Source organism: Garra rufa, chromosome 3 (assembly GCF_049309525.1).
Source record: "Garra rufa chromosome 3, GarRuf1.0, whole genome shotgun sequence".
NCBI classification, from domain to species: domain Eukaryota; kingdom Metazoa; phylum Chordata; class Actinopteri; order Cypriniformes; family Cyprinidae; genus Garra; species Garra rufa.
In genome coordinates this window covers 7,954,301-7,977,023 of record NC_133363.1, presented here as the reverse complement: position 1 = coordinate 7,977,023, position 22,723 = coordinate 7,954,301, and the positions used below count along the sequence as shown (strand labels likewise).

The 22,723-nt window shown below is 34.8% G+C and overlaps 1 protein-coding gene across 1 annotated transcript in view; it reads right to left on the bottom strand.

Annotated features, from left to right (window-relative positions):
- The window catches only part of pmfbp1 (polyamine modulated factor 1 binding protein 1), a 210,144-nt gene that overhangs the window by 60,350 nt on the left and 127,071 nt on the right, over positions 1–22,723 (bottom strand). The window contains exons 5-8 of the mRNA XM_073835679.1: positions 17,407–17,535; positions 13,893–13,982; positions 9,754–9,810; positions 4,711–4,956 (exon numbers count right to left, since the gene is read on the bottom strand). Of these exons, the coding sequence (XP_073691780.1) occupies positions 4,711–4,956; positions 9,754–9,810; positions 13,893–13,982; positions 17,407–17,535 (522 nt within the window). The remainder of the gene's footprint in view (positions 1–4,710; positions 4,957–9,753; positions 9,811–13,892; positions 13,983–17,406; positions 17,536–22,723) is intronic.

The following is a 22,723-nucleotide window of genomic DNA, read 5'->3' as shown; positions in this document are numbered from 1 at the left end:
AAATAAATTTCTTCCTGTGATGCAAAGCTAAACTTTTCATCAACTGTTACTCCAGTTACTCCATGATCCTTCAGAAATCATTCTAATATGCTGATTTATTATCAGAATTGTCAATGTTGGAAACGGTTGTGCTGCCAAATAATTTCTTGAAACCTGTGGTTCTTTTTTTCAAAATATAAATCTTTTCTAACAATGTAAATCTATGCTATCACTTTTTACATTTTGTTATTATATTTTCTTTAATTAAAAAACATCCTTGGTAAATAAAAGTATTAATTAAAAAAAAGAAAAAAAGAAAGAATAATAATTTACTGACCAAACAGTAGTATTTATTGTTAGAAAACCTTTCTATTTTAAATAAATGCTGTTCTTTTGAATCTTTTATTATCAAATAATGCTGAAAAAGTATCCAGCACTGATAATAAATCAGCATATAAGAATGATTTTTGAAGTATCATGTGACACTGAAGACTGGAGTAATGATTCTGAAAATTCAACTTTAATTACAGACCTAAATTAAATTTTAATGTATATTAATATAGAATAACCTTGTTTTACATTGTAATAATATTTCACACTATTAAATTTTTTTCTGTATTTTTGATCAAATGAACACAGCCTTGATGAGCATAAGAAACTTAAAAATCTTACTGATATAGATAGATATATATATGTGTGTGTGTGTGTGTGTGTGTGAAGAACTATAGTTTGCTGGTCATGTCCTTGCACTCTCTTTTTCAAAAAATCTGTTTCGTGGCTTAAAGCTTGCAGTTTGTCCTCACACTGACCCATCTGACAGACCATTAGCAGGTGTCAATTAAAAACAGCAGGGTTCAATACAAAACATCAGAAAGAAACGACAACATACAAAAATCATCTTCTGTTTCTATATGTGACCCTGGACCACAAAACCAGTCATAAGGTTAAATTTGTCAAAACTGAGATTTATACATCATATGAAAGCTGAATAAATAAGCTTTCTATTGATGTATGGTTTGTTAGGATAAGACAATATTTGGCTGAGATACATCTATTTGAAATCAGAAATCTGAGGGTGCAAAAAAGTCAAAAAGACTGAGAAAATCACCTTTAAAGTTGTCCAAATTAGGTTCTTAACAATGCATATTACAAATCAAAAATTACATTTAGATATGTTTACAGTAGGAATTTTACAAAAAATCTTCATGGAACATGAACTTTACTTAATTTCTTAATGATTTTTGGCATAAAAGAAAAATCTAAAATTTTGACCCATGCAATGTATTTTTGGCTATTGCTACAAATATACCCCAGCGACTTAAGACTGGTTTTGTGGTCCAGGGTCACATATAAAGACAGTACTGGAATATGATTTTCCATCATTTCTGTAGTCTATGCATTCTGGAAGCAGGGCAAATTGCCGATTTAAGGAAATGGTTCAATTTTTAGGGAGCGAGCGGCAGCCTATCTCACATTAAATGGCAAATTGGATAACGTGGGCTCAAACCACTTTGTCTGTTATTATTGGAAATTATTGTGGATTACACATAATTATCTGCTAAAGTACAATTCCCCCCTTTATTCCAAACACAATGATCCAACTTCAAATAAAATATGATTCTAGCATCTTTCTGTAAGTGGATGTGGGATATAAAGCAGAAAATAGACGGTCTAATCAAATTGCCTACAGTAATCATAAAGAAAAACACAACACAAATTGAGGCAGCAGGGGTCCTTTGGATATTTTGTAAGAATTTGGAATGGGCCAGTTTTAAGGATTGGTATTTAGGGTCATGTGAAGGTCACAAGAGAGCTTGAGCTTGAAGTTTGTTTTTAAATGTCAAAATATTTTGTCTTAACCCAGTTTATTGGTCATTGACTACTGTAAGTATGCAATTTGTGTGTTTATTTCCTCAAAAAAAAAATTACTCAGATCCGTCAATCTATTTCTAGCTCAACCAATAGCAAGAGTTTGGGGCGTGGCTACTGTAGCCAGCTGAGAGAGAGGGCCTGACGCATTACATGGGAAAAGAAAGTCAGACAGATTTGGTTATAGAAGCACAAGCCAAAATACGAAGACTTGTCAAAATACACAGAAAACAGGGTAAAACAATGGTAACCACTGGCAGTGTTCAAATGTAAGTAGAAGAGGCAGAAGCCATAGAAGAAGTAGAAGTTGAAGAAAAAATCAAAGAAGTCGAAGAAAAAATTGAAGTAGAAGTCGAAGAAAAGGTTGAAGAGGCAGAAGCCATAGAAGTCGAAAAATTATAAGTCAAAGAAAAAGTTGAAGAGGCAGAAGTCATAGAAGAAGTAGAAGTCAAAGAAGAAAGTCGAAGAAGAAATTAAAGTAGAAGAAAAAGTCAAAGAAGTAGAAAGTCGAAGAAAAAAATCAAAGAAAAAATGAAAAGTTGAAGGAAATTTTTTTAAGAAAATGGAAGAAGTAGAAGTCGGAAAAAAAAGTCAAAGAGGAAGAAGCCATAGAAGTCGAAAAATTATAAGTCAAAGAAAAAGTCGAAGAGGCAGAAGTCATAGAAGAAGTAGAAGTCGAAGAAGAAATCAAAGTAGAAGCCGAAGAAAAACACGAAGAGGCAGAAGCCATTGCAGAAGGTCAAAGAAAAACAATTGAACAAGATGGAGGAATGAAATGGGTTTCATTCGAGACACAGGACTTGCAAAGTTTAAACTCAAGTTTTTGGTAAACTTGGTCTTGACAAATATGCTATAGATTTGTAATTCAGAAACTGCATACTGCACTTTTAACTATTACACAAAGACAGTAAGATTATGGACAAAATTATTGGATAGCAGAACACTAAAAGTCATCATGTAATTGAAGAAGTAACAGATATTTTCCATAAAGAACATCCAAGTCAAACTGATTATCGAAAAATTTAAAAATGCAGGATAGGGATTTGGTTCTATTTACTGATTGTTGTTTGGAAAAAAGGAACGGAGTTTAAGTGGACGAAATGATTGGAGAAGTCTGGCATAAGTCACAAGAGACAAGTCAATTGTTTTACTGGATGATCAAGTTGTGACATTTTGATTACATTATAAATATTGAATATTAAAGGGGACCTATTATGCAAAAATCACTTTTATAAAGTTTAAACAGAGTTGTGTGGCCACAGTGTGAAAACAACCAGCCTATATGGTGAAACCTCACCCACTACTTTTTTTTAATAATCCCAATAAATCATAAACCATGTCTCTAAACACGTGATTCCAGATTTCTCCCTAAATTGACGTTATCATAGGGAGAAATCCTGCCCATTTGTGATGATCTCTACACACAAAGACACCATGAGACCAGCTATGTTGTTATTTTTGCACTGTGCTTCCTATCTACATGTATATAATTTCTAAATGCATGTTTATTATGCACAGTACAATCAGATGATATAAGGATGAACACCACTACTGAGAGTTTCTGACATTTTCAGTGCGTGAGATTGTACGGTTTTGTTTTTGCCGGCTCTTGAAGCTCCACCCTCTTCTGAAAAGGGGGCCGGGAGCACCGTCTTATTTGCATTTAAAGGGACAAACACAAAAATGGCATGTTTTAGCTCATACCCTAAAAGTGGCAATTTTAACAAGCTATACAAAAATAATCAGTCAGGTAATTTAAGCTAAAACTTCACATACACACTCTAGGGACATCAGAGACTTATTTTACATAAAAAAGGGCGTAATAGATCACCTTTAACATGTAAACTAAACAAACTGAATGGAGTATAAGCCTATAATTGTTAGCAAATTGAATCAAAACTCTAATTTACAGGCAACCAGAAGTGAACTGCTTTTCTTCTGTTTCTTTCCTCTATTAAAGTGCAAAGGTCTTTGTCTAGGTGCAAATTGATGATTAAAAACCCTGTCCCCTTATATATTAAACGTGTTTTTAAGCATGTGTGGAGGGAAGGGGCAGAGCTGAAAAAGCTTAATTTTCAGTACCGGTCTCCTTTCCTACTGTTGATTGGACACCAGTGTGGAGCTCAGCTTAATTGGCCGCGAGTGTGCTGATGTGTGAATGAGAAGAGGTCACGGGGTCAAAGTCTGGAGACCTGTTGACCTCTAGCCATCCAGACGTGTCCTGTTCTTCCTCATTTATCTCCTTTCAGTCTTTCCTATGGACTGTATCACAGCTCTTCACTTCCCCCCATCCTTTATGGCTTTATATCTATAATCTCCTCTCTTCATCTTCTTCATTTTCATTTTTACATTTTCCTAGTTTTTAACAGGTTAAAGCATGCATTTAATTAAATGTTTAACACCCTTCTATTTACATGTATTTAATAGAAGTTTCATTCTGTTTGTCTGATTTTAAACTGATCAGATTAATCACACACGCATACTAAAGTCCCTAGCAGAACAAAAATGAAAAATCTGTCATTAATTACTCACCCTCATGCTGTTCCAAATCTGTAAGACTTTCATCTTCGGAACACAAATTAAGATATTTTGGATGAAATCCAAGAGCTTTCTGACCCTGCATAAACAGCAACACAACTACCAGAAAGCTCTCATATTACATCAAAAATATCTTAATTTGTGTTCCAAAGATAAACAAAGCTCTTTTGGTTTAGAACGATATGAGGGTGAGTAATTAATGACAGAATTTTCATTTTTTGGGTATATTAATCCTTTAAATATGTGAATCGACTGACTCTAATTTTGACCTATGACCTTGACCTTTATCCTTAAATCCTTTAGTGTTTTGTCCCCTGTCCTCACCGCAATGTGGAGTTTGTCCACATCATCCTGCAGGCTGCGGCTCTTCTCCTGTTGTACTTCTAGACTGTTGATGGCCTGGTCTCGGCTCTCCTGGGCCTGCTGGAGCTGTGTGTGCGCATGCCGGAGGCTCTCTGAGATGGAGCACCGTTGCTCTTTCCATTCCTTCAGCTCTTTCTCCTTCTGGTCAAATCCAGCCTTCTCCAGCTCTCTCTGAAACTCTGCAATCAGCTCTTCCTGATGCACAACCTACACACACACACACACACACACACACACACATGCACAGGAAGCTTCATACATGCATGTGCATTAGCCACAAAATGTATTTGAACAATTCAACAAAATGCATGAATGTGATTGGATTAGATGGGAAAATGTCAAACCAAGTGCCATTTATCCCCATAAAAGATACATATTTGGAATACACATTTCGAGGGCCTACAGATCATTAACATGATCAAAATTTTCCATGTTCGGGTTGTGGTACACAAATATTCACTAATTTTTATGATTTTTATTATTAATTTTTGAAATTAATGTTAAAAAATGAGTATCAAGTATTTTGATGAACGATTAATGCTTATTTGAACATCTTTGTCATTGTACTGTATTGCATTAAATGTTATATTATAAGCTACAGAGCTTTGATCATAAAACTACGCATTTCAATATAATTTTCACTAAGACATATTATTGGGAGATACAGTATCGTATGACAATTGTAGTCTGCTATACTGTTATAAAGGTTGTGTTGCATATTTTTGTTCTTGCTTTTTTTGTATTTTGTGTAAAGGTGAAATACACTGTTCTATGGAAGCCCGTTTCCACCACTGAATAAAAAAAAAAAAAAAGGTAATTGCGACTTTTTATCTCACAATTCGGATTTTTTCACACAATTGCGAGTTATAAAGTCAGAATTGCTAGATATAAAGTCAGAATTGTGGGATATAAACTCACAATAGCAAGAAATAAAGTCAGAATTGCGAAATTCTGACTTTTTTTCTCGCAATTGCGAGTTTGTATTTCGCAATTTTGACTTTTTTTCTCAGAACTGTGACATATAAATATGTTCACAGAATTGCAAGTTTATATCTCACAATTATGACTTAATAACTTGCAATTGTGAGTTTATATCACACAATTCTGACTTTATTTCTTAGAATTGTGAGTTTATATCTTAGAATTGTAACTTTATAACTTGCAAATGCGAATTTATATCATGCAATTCTGACTTTATAAATCGCAATTTTACGAGTTTAAACCATACAATTGCGACTTTGCAAATTTATATTACGCAATTCTGACTTTATTTCTCAAAATTGCAAGTTTATATCTCACAATTCTGAGAAAAAAAAGCCTGAATTGTAAGATAACAAGTCCCAATAATCTTTTTTAAAATTTTTATTCAGTGGCAAAAACAGGCTTCCATACTGTTCCATTAAAAAGGGGGAGGGGAAAAAAACAAGTTTTCAAGCAAATAAATTTTGCAAAATTAAAATTGGTTAGGCTTTAAATTCTGCATGGTTTCCACGTTTTGACCAACAAATTTTCATGATTTTTTTCCTGAAATTACAGGAAGCCTGGTAAACGGATCTGTAGACTGATGTCTCCAGTTTAGAATCACATCTCTACACTGTTGGAGCTTTGATTCAGTTATGTGCGCGAAAACATTGAGCCGCGGTGCTCAAGTAAGAAATTCAAGTTTGAATCTGGCTTGCAACATTTCCTGATGTAGTCCATCTTTGCCATAATTTACAGTACTATCCTATCTCTCACTGTACACACAATTAAAAGTAGCAAGAAAGCCAATACCCTGAGCTGAAGACATATCAAGACCATATACAGTATGTCCATCACAACTTTAGTCACAAATATATGCAGAATCCATAGCCAGTACATTCTGAAAATCAGAATATTGAATCCTCAGTAAGACATTCTATATTTACATAAATCATTAATGAATGTTGCATCACACCATGACTGATGCCCAAACACATACACAGATTAAAAGCAAGTTACTTCAGAAGTGACCTTGTCTATCAGCTTTTAAACACAACATCTAGAATCTGTAATGTGTTTTCTCAGACAACGTCTCAAAGAGCTGTGAGTTTTTTATGAACCGACGGACTCCTGTGGTTAGAGGTTCAGCGCATAAAAGTCCATGCGAATGAAATGAGCTTAAGTAAGTGTGAAAATATATGGCGGCGGCCACCTCTGTGGACCCCTCTATTAATCAAGCTGTCTGCACTCTGTTTGGAAAGTAATCTTGTCTGAGGAGCAGAGGAAAACGCAGTGGTAAGTGGCGGTTGGTCACACTTTGAAGCAGCTGCTTTACAGAGGTCCCAAAGCGCATGGAGGCCACACTGTAAAAACAAGAGCGTCTGAGCGCTCGCCCTCAGGTTACCTTCACCCAAACACAGGTACAGCCTACCTAAAGCCAAAAGTAACTTCGCATTCTTTGCGACGACACAAGAGATCTGAGATTTGCTTAAAAAGAAAGATCCACTAGATGGACCAAATTTATCCATCTGCACTCACAGTCAATGCAAAAAAATGTGATAGGCTTGTGCAAAAGCACCTGGGTCTTAACACTCTGTCTGCTTTATAGTTTAGGGTCAGGATGGATCATAACGGACCACTACTTCTCCAACAATCGGTCAATTCATAATGTTAACTATTTAATCTGGGGTCCGCGAATCACAGAAGATGGCAAGGGGTCACCAGAAAAAAATTCAGAGAAAAAGAGTGCAACAATAATAAAAATAAGATGTTGTTAGTTTATAATTATTATTTAATGTGTTTCAGGGACCAGGAAGCCCTAGAATGCTTCAAAAAGTTGTTTGGGTGCTTTCTGAAAAGTTCTTTCCGCCACAGATTCAAATCTCAGTTTAACAGCTGAACAGGAGCCTAAGCCTCCGTTACTGATTCGAAAACTTCACTTTAGAACTAGTAATGAAAGAATGTTGAGCTGCTTCATTGAAAACTTATTGTATTGCTGTATTAAAAGCTCTGTTACGAACCCTGCCCGTGTTCTTCTGTCCACTCACCACCAGAGGTCGCGCGCTCATTACATTGACTTTCAAACTTCACCCTTACCTGGACTACGCTTCCCATCTCCCATTGCGCAGACTGCACTTTCACCTGTATCCATTCACGTACCATATAAATACAATTCCATTACAATAATTCCAGGCCGAGTATTGTATTGCGTTTAACATGCTACCAGTGTTAGCAACTGTCCGGAGCCATTTCTAGTTTACCTGAGTCTTGTTTAGCCTTGTTCCTAGTCTGTTTACCCGTGTCTTCAATCCCCGCCTGATTTTCTCGTCTTGTCTAGTCTGCCGCCTGCCCTGGATCTCTCGCCTGTTTGGATTAACCCTTCGCCTTGCTGTTTCGGACTTTGTTCGCTCCTCTTACGATCTATTGACTGTCTGATTGGATTACCCTTTTGCCTAGCCCCCTGGATTAAGTTGGCCGCCGACCGACCCTCACCTGTCTTGGATTGGATTACTCTTGTGTCTTGCCCTCTGTATACCTGTTTGCCTATGCTTGACCCAAGCCTGTGAATGACCATGTCTATGTTTATTAATAAAAGCTATGCAGATGGATCCGCTTGCTTCAAGTCTCTTTCGCCCTGTAACAAGCTCACTGTTATGTGTAGTATTACATATGATGAAGCAGTTTGAATGTCTGCTGAGGAAAGCGTTATCTTTGTGGTAACGTTAGTATCCTTTCATCTGTTAAAGGTTGTATCAGCGATTTCTAGCCTGAAACATAAAGTGTCAAATTCAGCTGAGCTTTCTCCGCATCTCTCTGGTCAGCCTAGGGTCTGAGATATGCCAAAAAAACAATCGGCACTACCAACCTTTCCACAGATAAACAAACAGCCAATCAGCGTCAGGGGTTTGGTGTTGTGGACTTTCGCTCCGCCTCCCTCACATCCCTGCACCAGTAGGAAAGTCCACAACACCAAACCCCTGACACTGATTGGTTGGAACACTGTTTGTTTATCTGTGGAAAGGTTGGTAGTGCCGATTGTTTTTTTGGCATATCTCGGACCCTAGGCTGACCAGAGAGACGCGGTTTTTTCACAGACAATTTATGGGGCAGGCAGCGAGCGGATCGTGAAGAAAGGTCAGCTGAAATTGACACTTTATGTTTTAGGCTAGAAATCGCTAATACAACCTTTAAGGGTGATTTCTGACGACAGCGCTGCTCATTGCATTTGTTAACTGTTAGGTGCATCAAGCACTGTTGCAGAAACTAAAAATAACTTCTGTTTCTAATGTGTCTATTTTTCAGTATAAAAGTCTTTCCTGCTGACTTGCAAAAACAGCCTGTTGTCGCCATCTAATGGTGGAACAATGTAACTAAAATCACCATCACGAACAGGCACCGTTTACACATGCACTCAATACTAAACACTTAAATACTATTATTATTTATCTAAAAAATTATTTATTAAATAATCATTTTTAATAAACTACAGCCATCTTAAAAAGTGCTAAATATGTATATATACACTGTATATTTCAAAAATTTATCAAAATTAAAATTTTATAAAAAGTAAGAAATTATATATTTTCCAGATAATATTTAACAAATTAATAATAGTGATAATAATATATTACTACATATTTTTTATTTTATTGACTTACACTATAAATTAAAATAATTTCCTTTATATTTTAGGAAAAGGGTCCCTCTTGATTAGTCAATTTAGAAAATACGTAATTCTGTAGCTTTTCAATAGTGGCCTGTTGAGCGGTGACTGGCATCGGCTATACCTCCTGATGCTGAGATCTGGCCTCTGCAGCACATTAATATTAGATTTTATTTTAGGGCCAGTCATAATATTAGATGTTGTTTTGATCAGAGCCATCATTGGCGATTGTGTAGGTGTGTGCGTGAGGTCTCGGTGTTAAGTGTCTAACACGTGCGGTTGCAGCTCTAATTCAAACTACGGCAAGGTTATGACTGGCACTTAACTGCGGTGAGGAAGACATTGCTTAGAAGCTAATAGGCAGTGGATTGTTGAGAGACCTTGTCCTTGAGTTGCTCTTCTCTCAGTCGTTCCAGCTCCTCGGCCTTTACACAATCCTGCAGCAAGAGAGAGAGAGATGAAGAGAACAGAGAGGTGTTGTGGGATGAATGTGTAAGAACAACAGGAAGAGAAAATAAAAGAAATGCACAGTCCTTCAGAGTGTCCTAGAGAAGGTGCTCTACCTGATCTTTCCTCCACGGGTAAACTACAGGAGAATGCAACAATGGATTTTTCTTATATTGTGTGCATTGACTGATATTCTCTATTTTTCTTATTCTTTTGTAGTGGTAAACACACGCAAGGTCTCATGCAAGGTCTCATGCATTAAAACACACACTTTTCAGTTTATTTTCTAGGCTTCTGATGATTAGTTTAGCAGATAACTAAGATATAAACAAATACACAATAAAGCAATAAAACATGACAGACATAAAAATGACAAAACAGAAGGCTGTCTTTATCTAGGCAACATAGCAAACAGGAACTACAGTAAAACACAAAATAATAGAACACTACCATGAACAAGACAAGCCGTCTGACTCTAAAATTTCCTACATTTTAAATGCTAAATTGTCCAACGCTGCATCATAACTCGAGTGAACTTAAGTGTACAAAACAAAACAAGGAACAAACTTCAAAAATACACAGTAACAAATATCAATGCTTCAGTGTGTCAATTAAAAATGTAAATAAAGCAGCATCCCAATTTGGGGTGTAAAAATCAAGCAAGTATTTTTTTGTTATCAATGTTCCCCAACAATGTAAATTGCTCCAATAACATTTGTCTTCAGCATATTTTTAAAGCATTATAATTTTGCAATGTATTAAAAATGAATCAAACTGAATCATGAACAAACTTAGATTAAATAATGCATTTTAAGCAAAGAATTATAATCAAACTAAATATTTAAATCTAAATTTACTAAATTTGATCTATTTCAGATAAATGCTGTTCTTCTGAACTTTCTATTCATCAAATAAATAATAATTGTAATATTTTATATTTTAAAACATATTCAAATAGAAAACAGTTATTTTAAATAGTAAAAATATTTCTAAATTTTACTGTTTTTGCTGTACTTTGGATCAAATAAATGCAGGCTTGGTGACCAATAGAAACTTCTTTAAAAAACATAAAAAATCATACTTTTCAAAAACTTTTGACGGGTAGTGTATTTTTAAAATACTAATACATACCTTTAAGGTACTAATATGCAGTGCTGAGTAGCAATTGATTAATCTGAATTACATAATCAGATTCCAAAAATTAAGTACTTGTAATTAGATTATATTTCATCTATAAATATATAAATATATTCTGCCTTATTTTTTTTTTCTCGTACATGTTCCTTTTATAAAATTATACCGCATTTATATATTTGAGTTTTTCCAACTCTCACAAACCCTCTTTAGTTCATTCATGAACCCCACTTGGCGTAATGTAAAGTTTAAAACACTTCATGATGTTAATAACAAAGAACTATGGAAGCCCGTTTCCGAATAAAAAATTGTGACTTGTTATCTCACAATTCTTTTTTTTCTCAGAATTGTGATATAGACTCACAACTGCGAGTTATAAAGTCAGAATTGTGAGATATAAACTTGCAATTCTGAGAAATAAAGTCAGAATTGCATGACATAAACTCACAATTGCGAGTTATAAAGTCAGAATTGTGAGATATAAACTTGTAATTCTTAGAAATAAAGTCAGAATTGTGTGATATAAACTCACAATTGCATGTTATTAAGTCATATCAGTCTTTTTCTCCTCAGAACTGGACTTTATAACTCGTAACTGGGAGTATATATCTCACAATTCAAAGAAAAAAGTCAGAATTGCTAGAAAAAAGTCAGGATTGCGCAAGTGTGAGTTTATATCCCGCAATTCTGACTTTATATCTAGCAGTTCTGACTTTATAATTCGCAGTTGTGCATTCAAATCTCACAGTTCTGAGAAAAAAAGTCAGAATTGCGAGTTTATATGACGCAATTCTGAGAAAAAAGTCAGAATTGCTAGAAAAAAGTCAAAATTGCACAAGTGTAAGTTAATATCCTGCAATTCTGACTTTATATTGAGCAATTCTGTCTTTATAACTCGCAGTTAGGCATTCAAATCTCACAGTTCTGAGAAAAAAAGTCAGAATTGCGAGTTTTTATGACGCAATTCTGAGAAAAAAGTCAGAATTGCGCAAGTGTGAGTTTATATCACGCAATTCTGACTTTATAACTCGCAGTTATGCATTCAAATCTCACAGTTCTGAGAAAAAAAGTCAGAATTGCGAGTTTTTATGACGCAATTCTGAGAAAAAAGTCAGAATTGCGCAAGTGTGAGTTTACATCACGCAATTCTGACTTTATAACTCGCAGTTGTGCATTCATATCTCACAGTTCTGAGAAAAAAGTCAGAATTGCGCAAGTGTGAGTTTATATCCCGCCATTCTGACTTTATATTTAGCAATTCTGACTTCATAACTCGCAGCTGCGCATTCAAATCTCACAATTCTGAGAAAAAAAGTGAGAATTGCAAGTGTACAGTATATGGGTGCTTTCACACCTGCCTTGTTTAGTTCGGTTGAATCGCACTAGAGTTCGTTTTCCCTCTTGGTGCGGTTCGTTTGGGCAGGTGTGAATGTAGCAATCGCACTCGAGTGCGCACCAAAAGCGGACCAAAAAAGCGTACCGAGACCTCCTTGAAGAGGTGGTCTCGGTACACTTTCAAACGAACACTGGAGCGGTTCGTTTGTGGTGAGAACATGAACCGAACTAGAACAGACCCAACCGCAAAAAGTACTGCGCCGTTTTCGACTATTCCAGCTGCTGTAGTCCGCTGCGCTGTTCATTATGGGATGAGGACAAATATTTGTTGACAGTTAGCGTTTTAGCAACATAGCCCCATGACATGAAGTTGTGAGGAGGTGCGGAGCTTCATAAATTTGGTCTGATGATCATATAGGTCCCAACTTTCGAAAACTCACAAGAACATCACAAAAAACGTGTGCGTCGCACCGCCTGCGCGTCGTGACCGCGTCGCTTCCACTCTGAGCGCGCATACCACGCGTCTACATTTGAAATAACGAGATTGAGCGTGCAAAAGACGCGACATGTGAATGGCCCCTAACAGTTCAGAAAATACGTTCAACACACTGATCTATATAATTCTCTATTATAGATCAGTGGTTCAATGACACGATCTGGCCAACGAGTGAGGTGGATGTTGTCACATGACTGCATTTTGGTTCGTTTCAACTGTTTCGGACCAGAGCAATCAGTGTGGTGTGAAAAGGACCCAAAACGGCAGAAAAATGCTACAATGTATCATTTGTTGCCCTTGGTCCGGACCAAATGAACCGAAACACAGATGTGAAAGCACCCTATGACGCAATTCTGAGAAAAAAAGTCAGAATTGCTAGAAAAAAGTTAGAACTGCACCAGTGTGACTTTATATCCCGCAATTCTGACGTTATAACTCGCAGTTGTGAATTCAAATCTCACAGTTCTGAGAAAAAAACTCAGAATTGCAAGATAAAGAGTCGTAATTATTTTTTATTTTTAATTCAGTGGCGGAAACTGGCTTCCATAAAGAATGGAATAGTATACAGTACCTAATATGTGTCCTACAATTTCCATTATGTAATTTGCAATCAGTAACATACTAGAATATGTAACGTAATCTAACCAGCACTGCTAATATGTAGCATTAAGTGTAAATAAGCTTCTTCTCAACCTGAGCAATTGACATTACCAATGCTGTGGCACTAAAAATGAAAGGTCCATCACAGAAAGCAGCAGATGTTCAGAGCTCAGGGGAGCTGAGGTGGAGAATGTGAATAACAGCAACATTTAAAAGTGAAGAACTGTTCAGTTTTATTGTGCTGTGTAAAACACACTGCTGTGTTCTGAGCTTTGACCGCTATCAAGAGTACAGCGAGAGTCTTGAGACGAATAAGGGTCAGACGTGTCAAGGATTTCAGAGACCCAGCAGGCCCGACCATCAGGGAGCCTTTTACTTTTAAAACGAAATAAAAATGGCAAATAAAGAAGTGTGAACTTCAAGTTCACGGCGACCAGAGGTACATCCTTACATTTTCGCATTGCACCCCAAAGTGTACAGGAGGCTATTAAGTAGGGTTTTGCTGACCTCTCTCTCCTTTTCAAGCAGTGCCAGCGTCTTGTCAACCTCTCTTTGGAGTTCATCAATCTGCAGCACTTTCAGCCGATGTTCTTCTTCCTACACACACACACACACACACACACGAACAAAGACAACTGAAGGTGAGACGCACAGGGAGGAAAGACTTTGTTAAAAGTGTCAAGCGGATGCCTTTGCATAATGCATATCACACCTTTAAGATAATCCATTAGCAGGTTTTGGTGTGGGAGCCGCTAAATAAGCTGACTTGACTCCAAAAAAAGACACAATATCCTCCCTTTCTTTTTTTACGAGTGGACAGTGGATGAACAATCAAAGCCCGGTGGGTTTAGATTAGCCCAAGCAGGGCCTAGTCATGAGGGGACCTTTAACCCCCGCCCCCCGTTTGTTCCTTCTACCCAGACATTGATTTATAATTTTAATACCTCTAATTTCCACCGCAGCGGCGCTTTCCAAATGTCATTTTCCAATTTGTGTCAAACCGCGTGACCATTTTTCTTAATACGGCTTATGACAATCTCAGCGGCAGGGCGGATATGCAATTCAGATGGAGTGTCGTACAGGCACGGACACAGCCGCTGTTGCCTGTTTGTGTGTTTATCTTTATCAACGGCTCGACGTTTTGGGAGGGGGTCGCAGACTCACGACGGGGGGGGAAATGGGGTTTGCTGAGCAAAATGGCTGCAGGGGACGAAAATAATAATTCTGCCGTAAATCTGGTAATTACGTTTACCGTAATAAGAGTTATGATGGCCGTAATGATAATCTATTCAAATATGCATCAACATTAAGAGCTGGAAATGGAATGTGGGATGGGCTTGAGGTCGTTATATGAATATTTATGATAATTAAAACAGGGCCTCCCTCTTTTGAGCAGCTCGGACCTTTTTCACAGACTGTGATGATGCTTTTCCACAGATATTAACCTCATAAATCTAGCAACTTTTTATAATTTCATTATTAAAAAATTAATGCACATTTATAACACTATACTTTGTGTTATATAACATTGGCATTCAATTACAGAAAACCAGTTAGCACTGCTGCTGAGTGTTTCTAGCACAACGTCTAAGGGAGTGATTATGCAATCTTATCCAAAGTATAATTCTTATGATTGTGAATGTAAAATCTGGTCAATTTAAAAAGCAGTGTAATTTGCCCCTATAGATACATTTTTCAGTATCAAATAAAATAATGACCAAACTTTATATCATTAAGCAAAAAATCATAACATTATTATTATTTTTTTTTCAAAAGGAACCCCAGATATATTCAATTACTTTTGTATGGCTTAATATAATCCACATCATTCTTTATAGATTTTGGATAATGGGGTGCACCAATATTTTGATTATTTAAAACTGTTGAGCTACTGGCATTACCTGTTACTATTTTTACCGCAACAAAACTCTGAAAAAAAAAAAAAAACTATTTCCTACTGGCTATTCAAACACAAGTTTTGAGCAGTGTAGGGTAGTGCTTGTAGTTTGTCGTTTCTATGATAACAAATGCAGACATGGTCTTATGTTTACGCAGCGCAGCACAACGCAATGCAATGCAACGCAATGTGTAAAAAGACAGTATGAGTAAGTATAATCAGTATTATAATCAATTATGTCCTCACTGGATGCAACAAATGTCTCATTTACATTGGGTTTTATTGTTTTTGTCTCATCTTGCTATACGTTTTTGAACCTCAAACCATCTAAACACATTGCATTACTTCAAATACACAAAATAATGTTCTTTTTAGCAGCATCATATGACCCCTTTAATAGCTGGGGTTGCCTTTAACTCTTTTCCTGCCATTGTATTATTTTTAAGATTTCAGTCAGTGCACATTTTTTAATAATATTCATTAATCTTTCATGAACCCCAGAGTATTTTGTTGTATGAAAACAGCGATTGCTGGAATAATTTGTCTATGGCGGGGAAGCGCTGTTTAAAAAATTCAATGCCATTGATTTCATCAACGGCAGGAAAAGGATTAAAGGGGTCCTATTATGCTCTTTTACAAAGTCTTTATTTTGTTTTGGAGGTGCATTAGAACATGCTCTCATGCTTGGTGGTTCGAAAAACACATTATTTTTCACATAATTTACATTATTACAATAGCTTTCTCCCCAGGCTGGCACAAATGGCTCGATTAGTTCCGGGTTTGATGAAGGTCCGCCTTCCGAAAAATGAAATGTGTTGTGATTGGTTAGCAGTTCCACTGCATTGCGATTGTCGAAGAGGTTAGACGGTGTTTCAGTCCTGCCACGCCCCTTCCCAAAGCAGCAAGTTCTGTGTACAACTGTGCAAGATAGATTAAAGTGATTCTTACATTTTAAATATGGATATTTTTCTTACAAAATCCCATCGGATCACTAAAAGAGGCGTTTACTGACCCCTCCAGAGCCATGTGAGGCACTTTTTATTATAGATCGACTTGTTTTGGACTGATGGAGAGAAACACTTGTCTATGCCGTTCAGTCTATGCCGTTCTAAAGCTTGGGAGTGCCAGGATTATTTTTAATATAACTCCGATTGTATTCGTCTGAAAGAAGGAAGTCATATGCACCTAGGATGCATACAGGTCCTATCGTCAGCCTCCGAGATCGCTGATACATGATATTATCATTATTGTGCTCATTTTTTTATTATTTACATGCCCAAAACCAGCTCCGGCATAAGGCTAGTGAAGCTATCTACACTGTATGATGAATAAATGTCTTACCACACACTGCACATGTCTACGGTGTGGCCCTGACGTGGCCACCGATAATCGTCACTCTAGTCAATGCTTGTGTTTACATCAGCTGCGGCTCCGAATGTGTTTCGACCCTCTATACCGCACACGTCAACGTCACGGCTCCAGCACGGCTACCAGAACAGTTCGCGGACACTTTAGTCAATGCTCGCAGTTATACGAGCCGTCCTGCAGCTCGCTGAGGCATCCCAGAAGATTTGACGATTTCTGTAGGCAGGATTTATTTGAATGATATTCTATAGGACCGCGTTGTGACTTCATAGAATCCGGAAAACAAATGCTGTAGTCCAAAGGAGCTGTTTGTTGTAGTTCTTGAAAAGGGATTTTTAAAAAACTAAATATCTCCCTTTGGAGTGGATTTTGAGGTTTGTTACTTTGTAGATGTTTTTTATGCCAAAACATACACACCACACACTGGCTAAAATTCAAAAAGTGAAAAAGCATAATAGGACCCCTTTAATATGGCTTATTACTATCTTAGTACCAGGATGAATATGCAATGTCGATGGAATATCGTACAGGCAAGGACTGTTTGTGTGTTCATCTTTATCATGAGGCAAATTTGACATCTTTTTCTCTTCTGAACAATCTCTCTATTTTGTCATAGAAACGCTATGCTACACAAGCATTATATTTGTTGCAGTTTCCATTACCACTTAAGTAGTTTACCCAACTAAGACAACTTCTGAGAAATGTGAAAAGGATCCATTAGATCTTAGGCTAATGGGAAGATAGGTTTGGCGGCGGTACCCTGAGGTTGGCGCGGTGGAGCTCCTCTCTGATGCCATTGAGCTGCTCTTGAAGAAAGGACCTCTCTTTCTTCCACTCCTCTTCTCTCGCTTTCAGCTCCTCTTGTGCCCTCCAGAGCCGACCCCATTCCTGTAGTTACACACACATTATGGGTCATACAAATGTTGAAAAGCAAAGGAAATGGATTCTATGATTCTTCATTTTGGCCAAATTCAAAGGCACCTTACAGTACAGACCCTCAACTAACAGTAGAACAGTTCACCTCTACTGACCTTTACCTTCAGCCTTCATGCAGCTATTGACCCACGCTGAGCGACGCTCTGAGCCTTGCTTCTCGGTCAAAAAAAAAGAAGCAAAAAATAAAAGGAACAAGTTGTCGGAAATGAAATTTCAATTCATCCAGTCCCTTTATACACTGGTGCAAGAGCTGGCGAGGAGAGCAGGGGGATCAATAGTGTTTAGACAGCAGAGCAGATTTTCTAAGAGCCGAATCAATAGGAAGGAGAGAGGGAAAAATACCTCGGCTTTTCTTTGGGTGTTGCAGTAAATACGAACAAATCAGTGGCCTTAGGCTAAATGGATTGACCAGCCGTTTCCGACTCCTGTGCTGTAAATAAAGATCTATTGGGAAAGCTCTGCCTGGGTCCCTGAGAGGGGGGAGAGACGGCCACCGTGTCGAAGCGCTCTCACACACACCTGCACTTAACCTGGACACACGCGGCGAACTGACACACGGAGGAACCGCCTTCAGACGTGACATCAGCACCTCTTCCTGTGGCCAAACGCATTAATCATGCGCCGTGGTGATTCCAACAAAACACTTACTGCTGTTTTTCTAACTTCGGGTCTCAGGGCTCTTTTATTAAAACTAACAGATTTATATATGAAGATTACATTAAAGATGACTTTATCATGCCTTCAACTTTAAATCTAGCTATTCTTCAAAGCCCTTGACCTTTGAATGTATAGGCTTGTTTTACTCTTGTCCCAGATCCAGGCTATCCATCTTAAACTATGAAAATCCATAAAAAATAAAAAAAAACCTCATTGAGTCATTTCACTACGACTGCTTGTTTCCCAAAGAAACAACATGCTTGATATGAGAAATGTGAAGTGTGGAGAAGGTAATAAGTAAGTTATAATAAATCAATACATTTAAGGTAATTAAATAAAAAAAATATATATATATATATTGTCATTTTATTCTTTTTTATTTTATTCTTTTATTATTATTATTATTATTATTATTTTTTTTTTTTTTACCTCAGTTTTACTTTTATTAATTTTAATACTTCAACTTTAAAAAACCTTTTAATTTTATTATTATTATAACATATAATATTTTATTAGTTGTTTATTTTTTATTTAGCTTAAATTGTTTTTTTACTTCAGTTTTAGTTTTATTAATTTTAATATTTCAACTTAAATAAACCTTATTATTATTATTATTATTATTATTATACTAATTGTATAATTATACAAATTAATTATATTATTATTATTATTATTATAAAAATAAGGGGTTTTATTTATTTATGTTAATTTTAAGGTTATGTAGCAGTTTTTTGTTTTATTATTTTTATTTAGCTTTAATACATTATTTTTGTTTTGTTTTATTTTAATACTTTAACTTAAACCTTTTATTATTATTATTATTATTATTATTACTATTATCATTATAACAATTGAATGTTTTAAATGCAATTTCTTTCACAAAATGTTATTCAACACGATATGTCATTTGTGATTTGGTGAGAATAAAATAAAATGAAAATGTGATGTGTGGTAGAGGTAATAAAAACAAACAAACAAATAAGTAATTTAATTTATTCATTCATTAATTAAATACATATTTATTGTGCATTATTTTTTTAAAACAGCTGTTATTTTGTCCTTTTTTTTTTTTTTTGCAAAAAACTATTATTTTATTGCAAACAATGAAATGACCCCAGATGAAAAATATAAGGGGTTTTATTTATTTGTTTATTTGTGCTTCATGTAGCTACATTTTTGTTATTTTTTGGAGATAGTAATAAATAAATAAATAAATAAATAAATGGGAGGTTATTAAATATATTTTTTTTATTGTGCATTATTTTCAATCCAGCTGCTATTTTGTTTATTTTTGCAAAATACTATAATTTTATTGCAAACAATGAAATGAGCCTAGATGAAAATGATGAAGTAATTTTTTTATTTTGTGCTTTATGTAGTTTAATTTTACTATTTTTTAAATTGTTTATATTTAGCTTTTTCAGTTTTAGTTTTAGTAATTTTAATAATTCAACTTAAAAAATAAACTTTTAATTCTATTGTTATTATTATTATTACATTTAAATGTTTTTTTTTTTTTTTATAGAATATTATTCAACATGATATGTAATTTGACATCTGGTGAGAATATGAAACAATAATAATAATAATAATAAAAATTAAAATAAAATAAGGTAATGTGCAAATATGTGCACTGTTGGACAGTGTTAGTGGATAAGTTAACTATTGAGAATGCACAAAAAAAAAACAAAAAAAAAATACAACAATAAAAAGTAAACATGGGCATCTTTTTAAAAAAATGACCCTAGTATAAACATTAGTGAAAACTTTTATATTTTGCATTCTTGAGATGCAATTTAAATGTTCATTACTATATTGTTATCATAAGAATATGAGCTGAAAAATGTCTTTTTAATTCAAATCTATTTATTTCATTATGTTTATTTGTTTAAAACTTCCAGCTCTGTATTAGACTCTGAACCGCAGACTTTCAATGTGGTCTCATACTTTTGGATCTCACTCTACATTTGTTTTACATTTCCACCCAGCACTTCTGAATGATCTGAATGTTCTCTCTCCACTTACAGCTGTTGCCATGAGGAGAGCGATTCTTAATGAAGAGGTTGAACTTGGCCACCTCCGTGGCTTTGGTCTAATTACTGACGAACACCACAGGCTAGCGAGGGCAAACTGTGCAGAAGTGCATGATATATGAGCGCGCTCCGCACTCCTCAGCCAAAACAAAAACACATCACAAAAGCCAAAGCAATAAAAGTACCGTCTCGCTCCAAAAGAAAACATTAATCAATAAAATGGAGAGAAATGTGGAAATAAAAGTATAAACTGTGCTATTGACCCTCCCAGCAGGACTGAGGGTGGACTCAATGACTTGCCATGTTTGGTCAGGTTACATGGATTAAGATGAGATGATCTTCTACAGTGTCATGATCGGCCCATTCCACAAAGAGAATGAGTGAAAATAAAATAAAATGATCATATATGAATATATGATTATACACCACCAAAGTCACATTTATTTGATTAAAAATAGAGAAAAAGGTGGTAATACTGTGAAATATTATTGCAATTTAAAATGACAGGTTTCTATTTTAATATACTTTAAAATACAATTCTATTCTATATTTCTGTGATGCAAAGCTATATTTTGAGCCATTACTTCAGTCTTCAGTGTCACATGATCATTCAGAAATCATTCTAATATGCTGATTTGTTACTTTTATTATCAGTGTTGAGAAGAGTTGTGCTGCTTAATATTTTTTGGAACCTGTGATACTTTTTTCAGGATTCTTCGATGAATATAAAGTTAAAAAGAACAGCATTTATTATTAGTCTTTACTATCACTTTTTATCAATTTAACACATCCTTGCTGAAAAAAAGTATTCATTCAAACAAAGAAAGTAAGAAAAATTGACTGACCCCAAACTTTGAATGATAGTGTATATTGTTACAAAATATTTATATTTTAAATAAATGCTGCATTTTTTAATGTTTTATTCATCAAATAACCGTGAAAAATTATCACTGGTTCCAAAAAAAAAAAAAAAAATTGTTTTCAACATTGATAATAAATCAGCATATTAGAATGATTTTTGAAGAATCATGTGACACTGAAGACTGGAGTAATGATGCTGAAAATTCATATATATATTAATTTGAAATATTTACAATTATTTTAATTATATGCAAAAAAAGGAATTTTCTTATGTGCTTTTTTATTTTTTTAATGTCTATTTAGCTTTAATTTATTGTTTTATTTAACTTTTTTGTTTTAATAATTTAATATTTCAACTTAAATAATAAAATGGAATAAAAGTTATATTCTACATGTAAAAATAAAAAAATATATATTATGTAAAAACAGTTATTTTGTTATGTGCTTTATTTAGCTTTTCCTTTTAGTTTTTTTGTAAATATTTTAATTTTGCTTTCTTTATTTTTATGTCAGATTAATTTATTACTTCAACAAAAAACAAAAAACAAAAAAATATGCAATTATAAATAAAATCTATAGGACGAAAAAAAAAAAACCCTTCATTCTATGGCCACGAGTACGAAGTTGAAAATGTTATTATTTTGATTTAACTGTATTTTTTTTCTTCAGTTTTTGTTTTAGTATATAAAATAAAATAAAATAAAATAAAATAATCCATAGGACAAAAACAAACAAAAACCTTCATTCTATGGCCACAAGTACGATGTTGAAACTTTTGAAAAGTTTTATTTAGTTATATATATATATATATTTTTGTTTTTATTAATTATTTTGATTAAACTGTATTTATTTTTTTATTTCAGTTTTTGTTTTAGTCAAAATAAAATAAAATGAAATAAAATAAAATAAAATAAAATAAAATAAAATAAAATAATAAAATAAAATAAAATAAAATAAAATAAATAAAATAAAATAAAATAAAATAAAATAAAATAAAATAAAATAAAATAATCCATAGGACAAAAACAAACAAAAACCTTCATTTTATGGCCACAAGTACGAAGTTAAAAATGTATACTTTCCAAGCTGAACTGAATGTGAAACACGCTAAGGAACAACTTAGTTAATGAACACAGAAAGAGGCCTTGCTTGTAAACATGAGGTCTTTTTTGACTTTGTGAAGAGTCGTTTGGTTCAGGATGTGTTTGCATATTCACTGCTGATATATTCTGCTTCAAAGGTCACTGTAGATTGGGTTGAGACTGCAGCTACTGGAGGAGCAGAGGGACATCACGGTTCAGCTAAATGCCCTCTGAAGAACATTACCTTAATGATACCATTCCTCACACCCTATCAGAGCCACAGAGAGCGAAATGAGTCAAAAAGGACATTCTTTGACCCAGATTCCTTGATTGGAGAGAGGTGCTAAAAAGCGCCCTTTCAAAGACTGCCTTAACAAACCAAGAAAGTTTGTAAAAGTAGCTTTTTTTAAGAGGAAACATTTGAACTAAAACCCACTTGGACTAAAATAGCCCATATAGCTGTTAAATGCCTTAACTTATGCAGATACATGTTCAGGATACGTATTG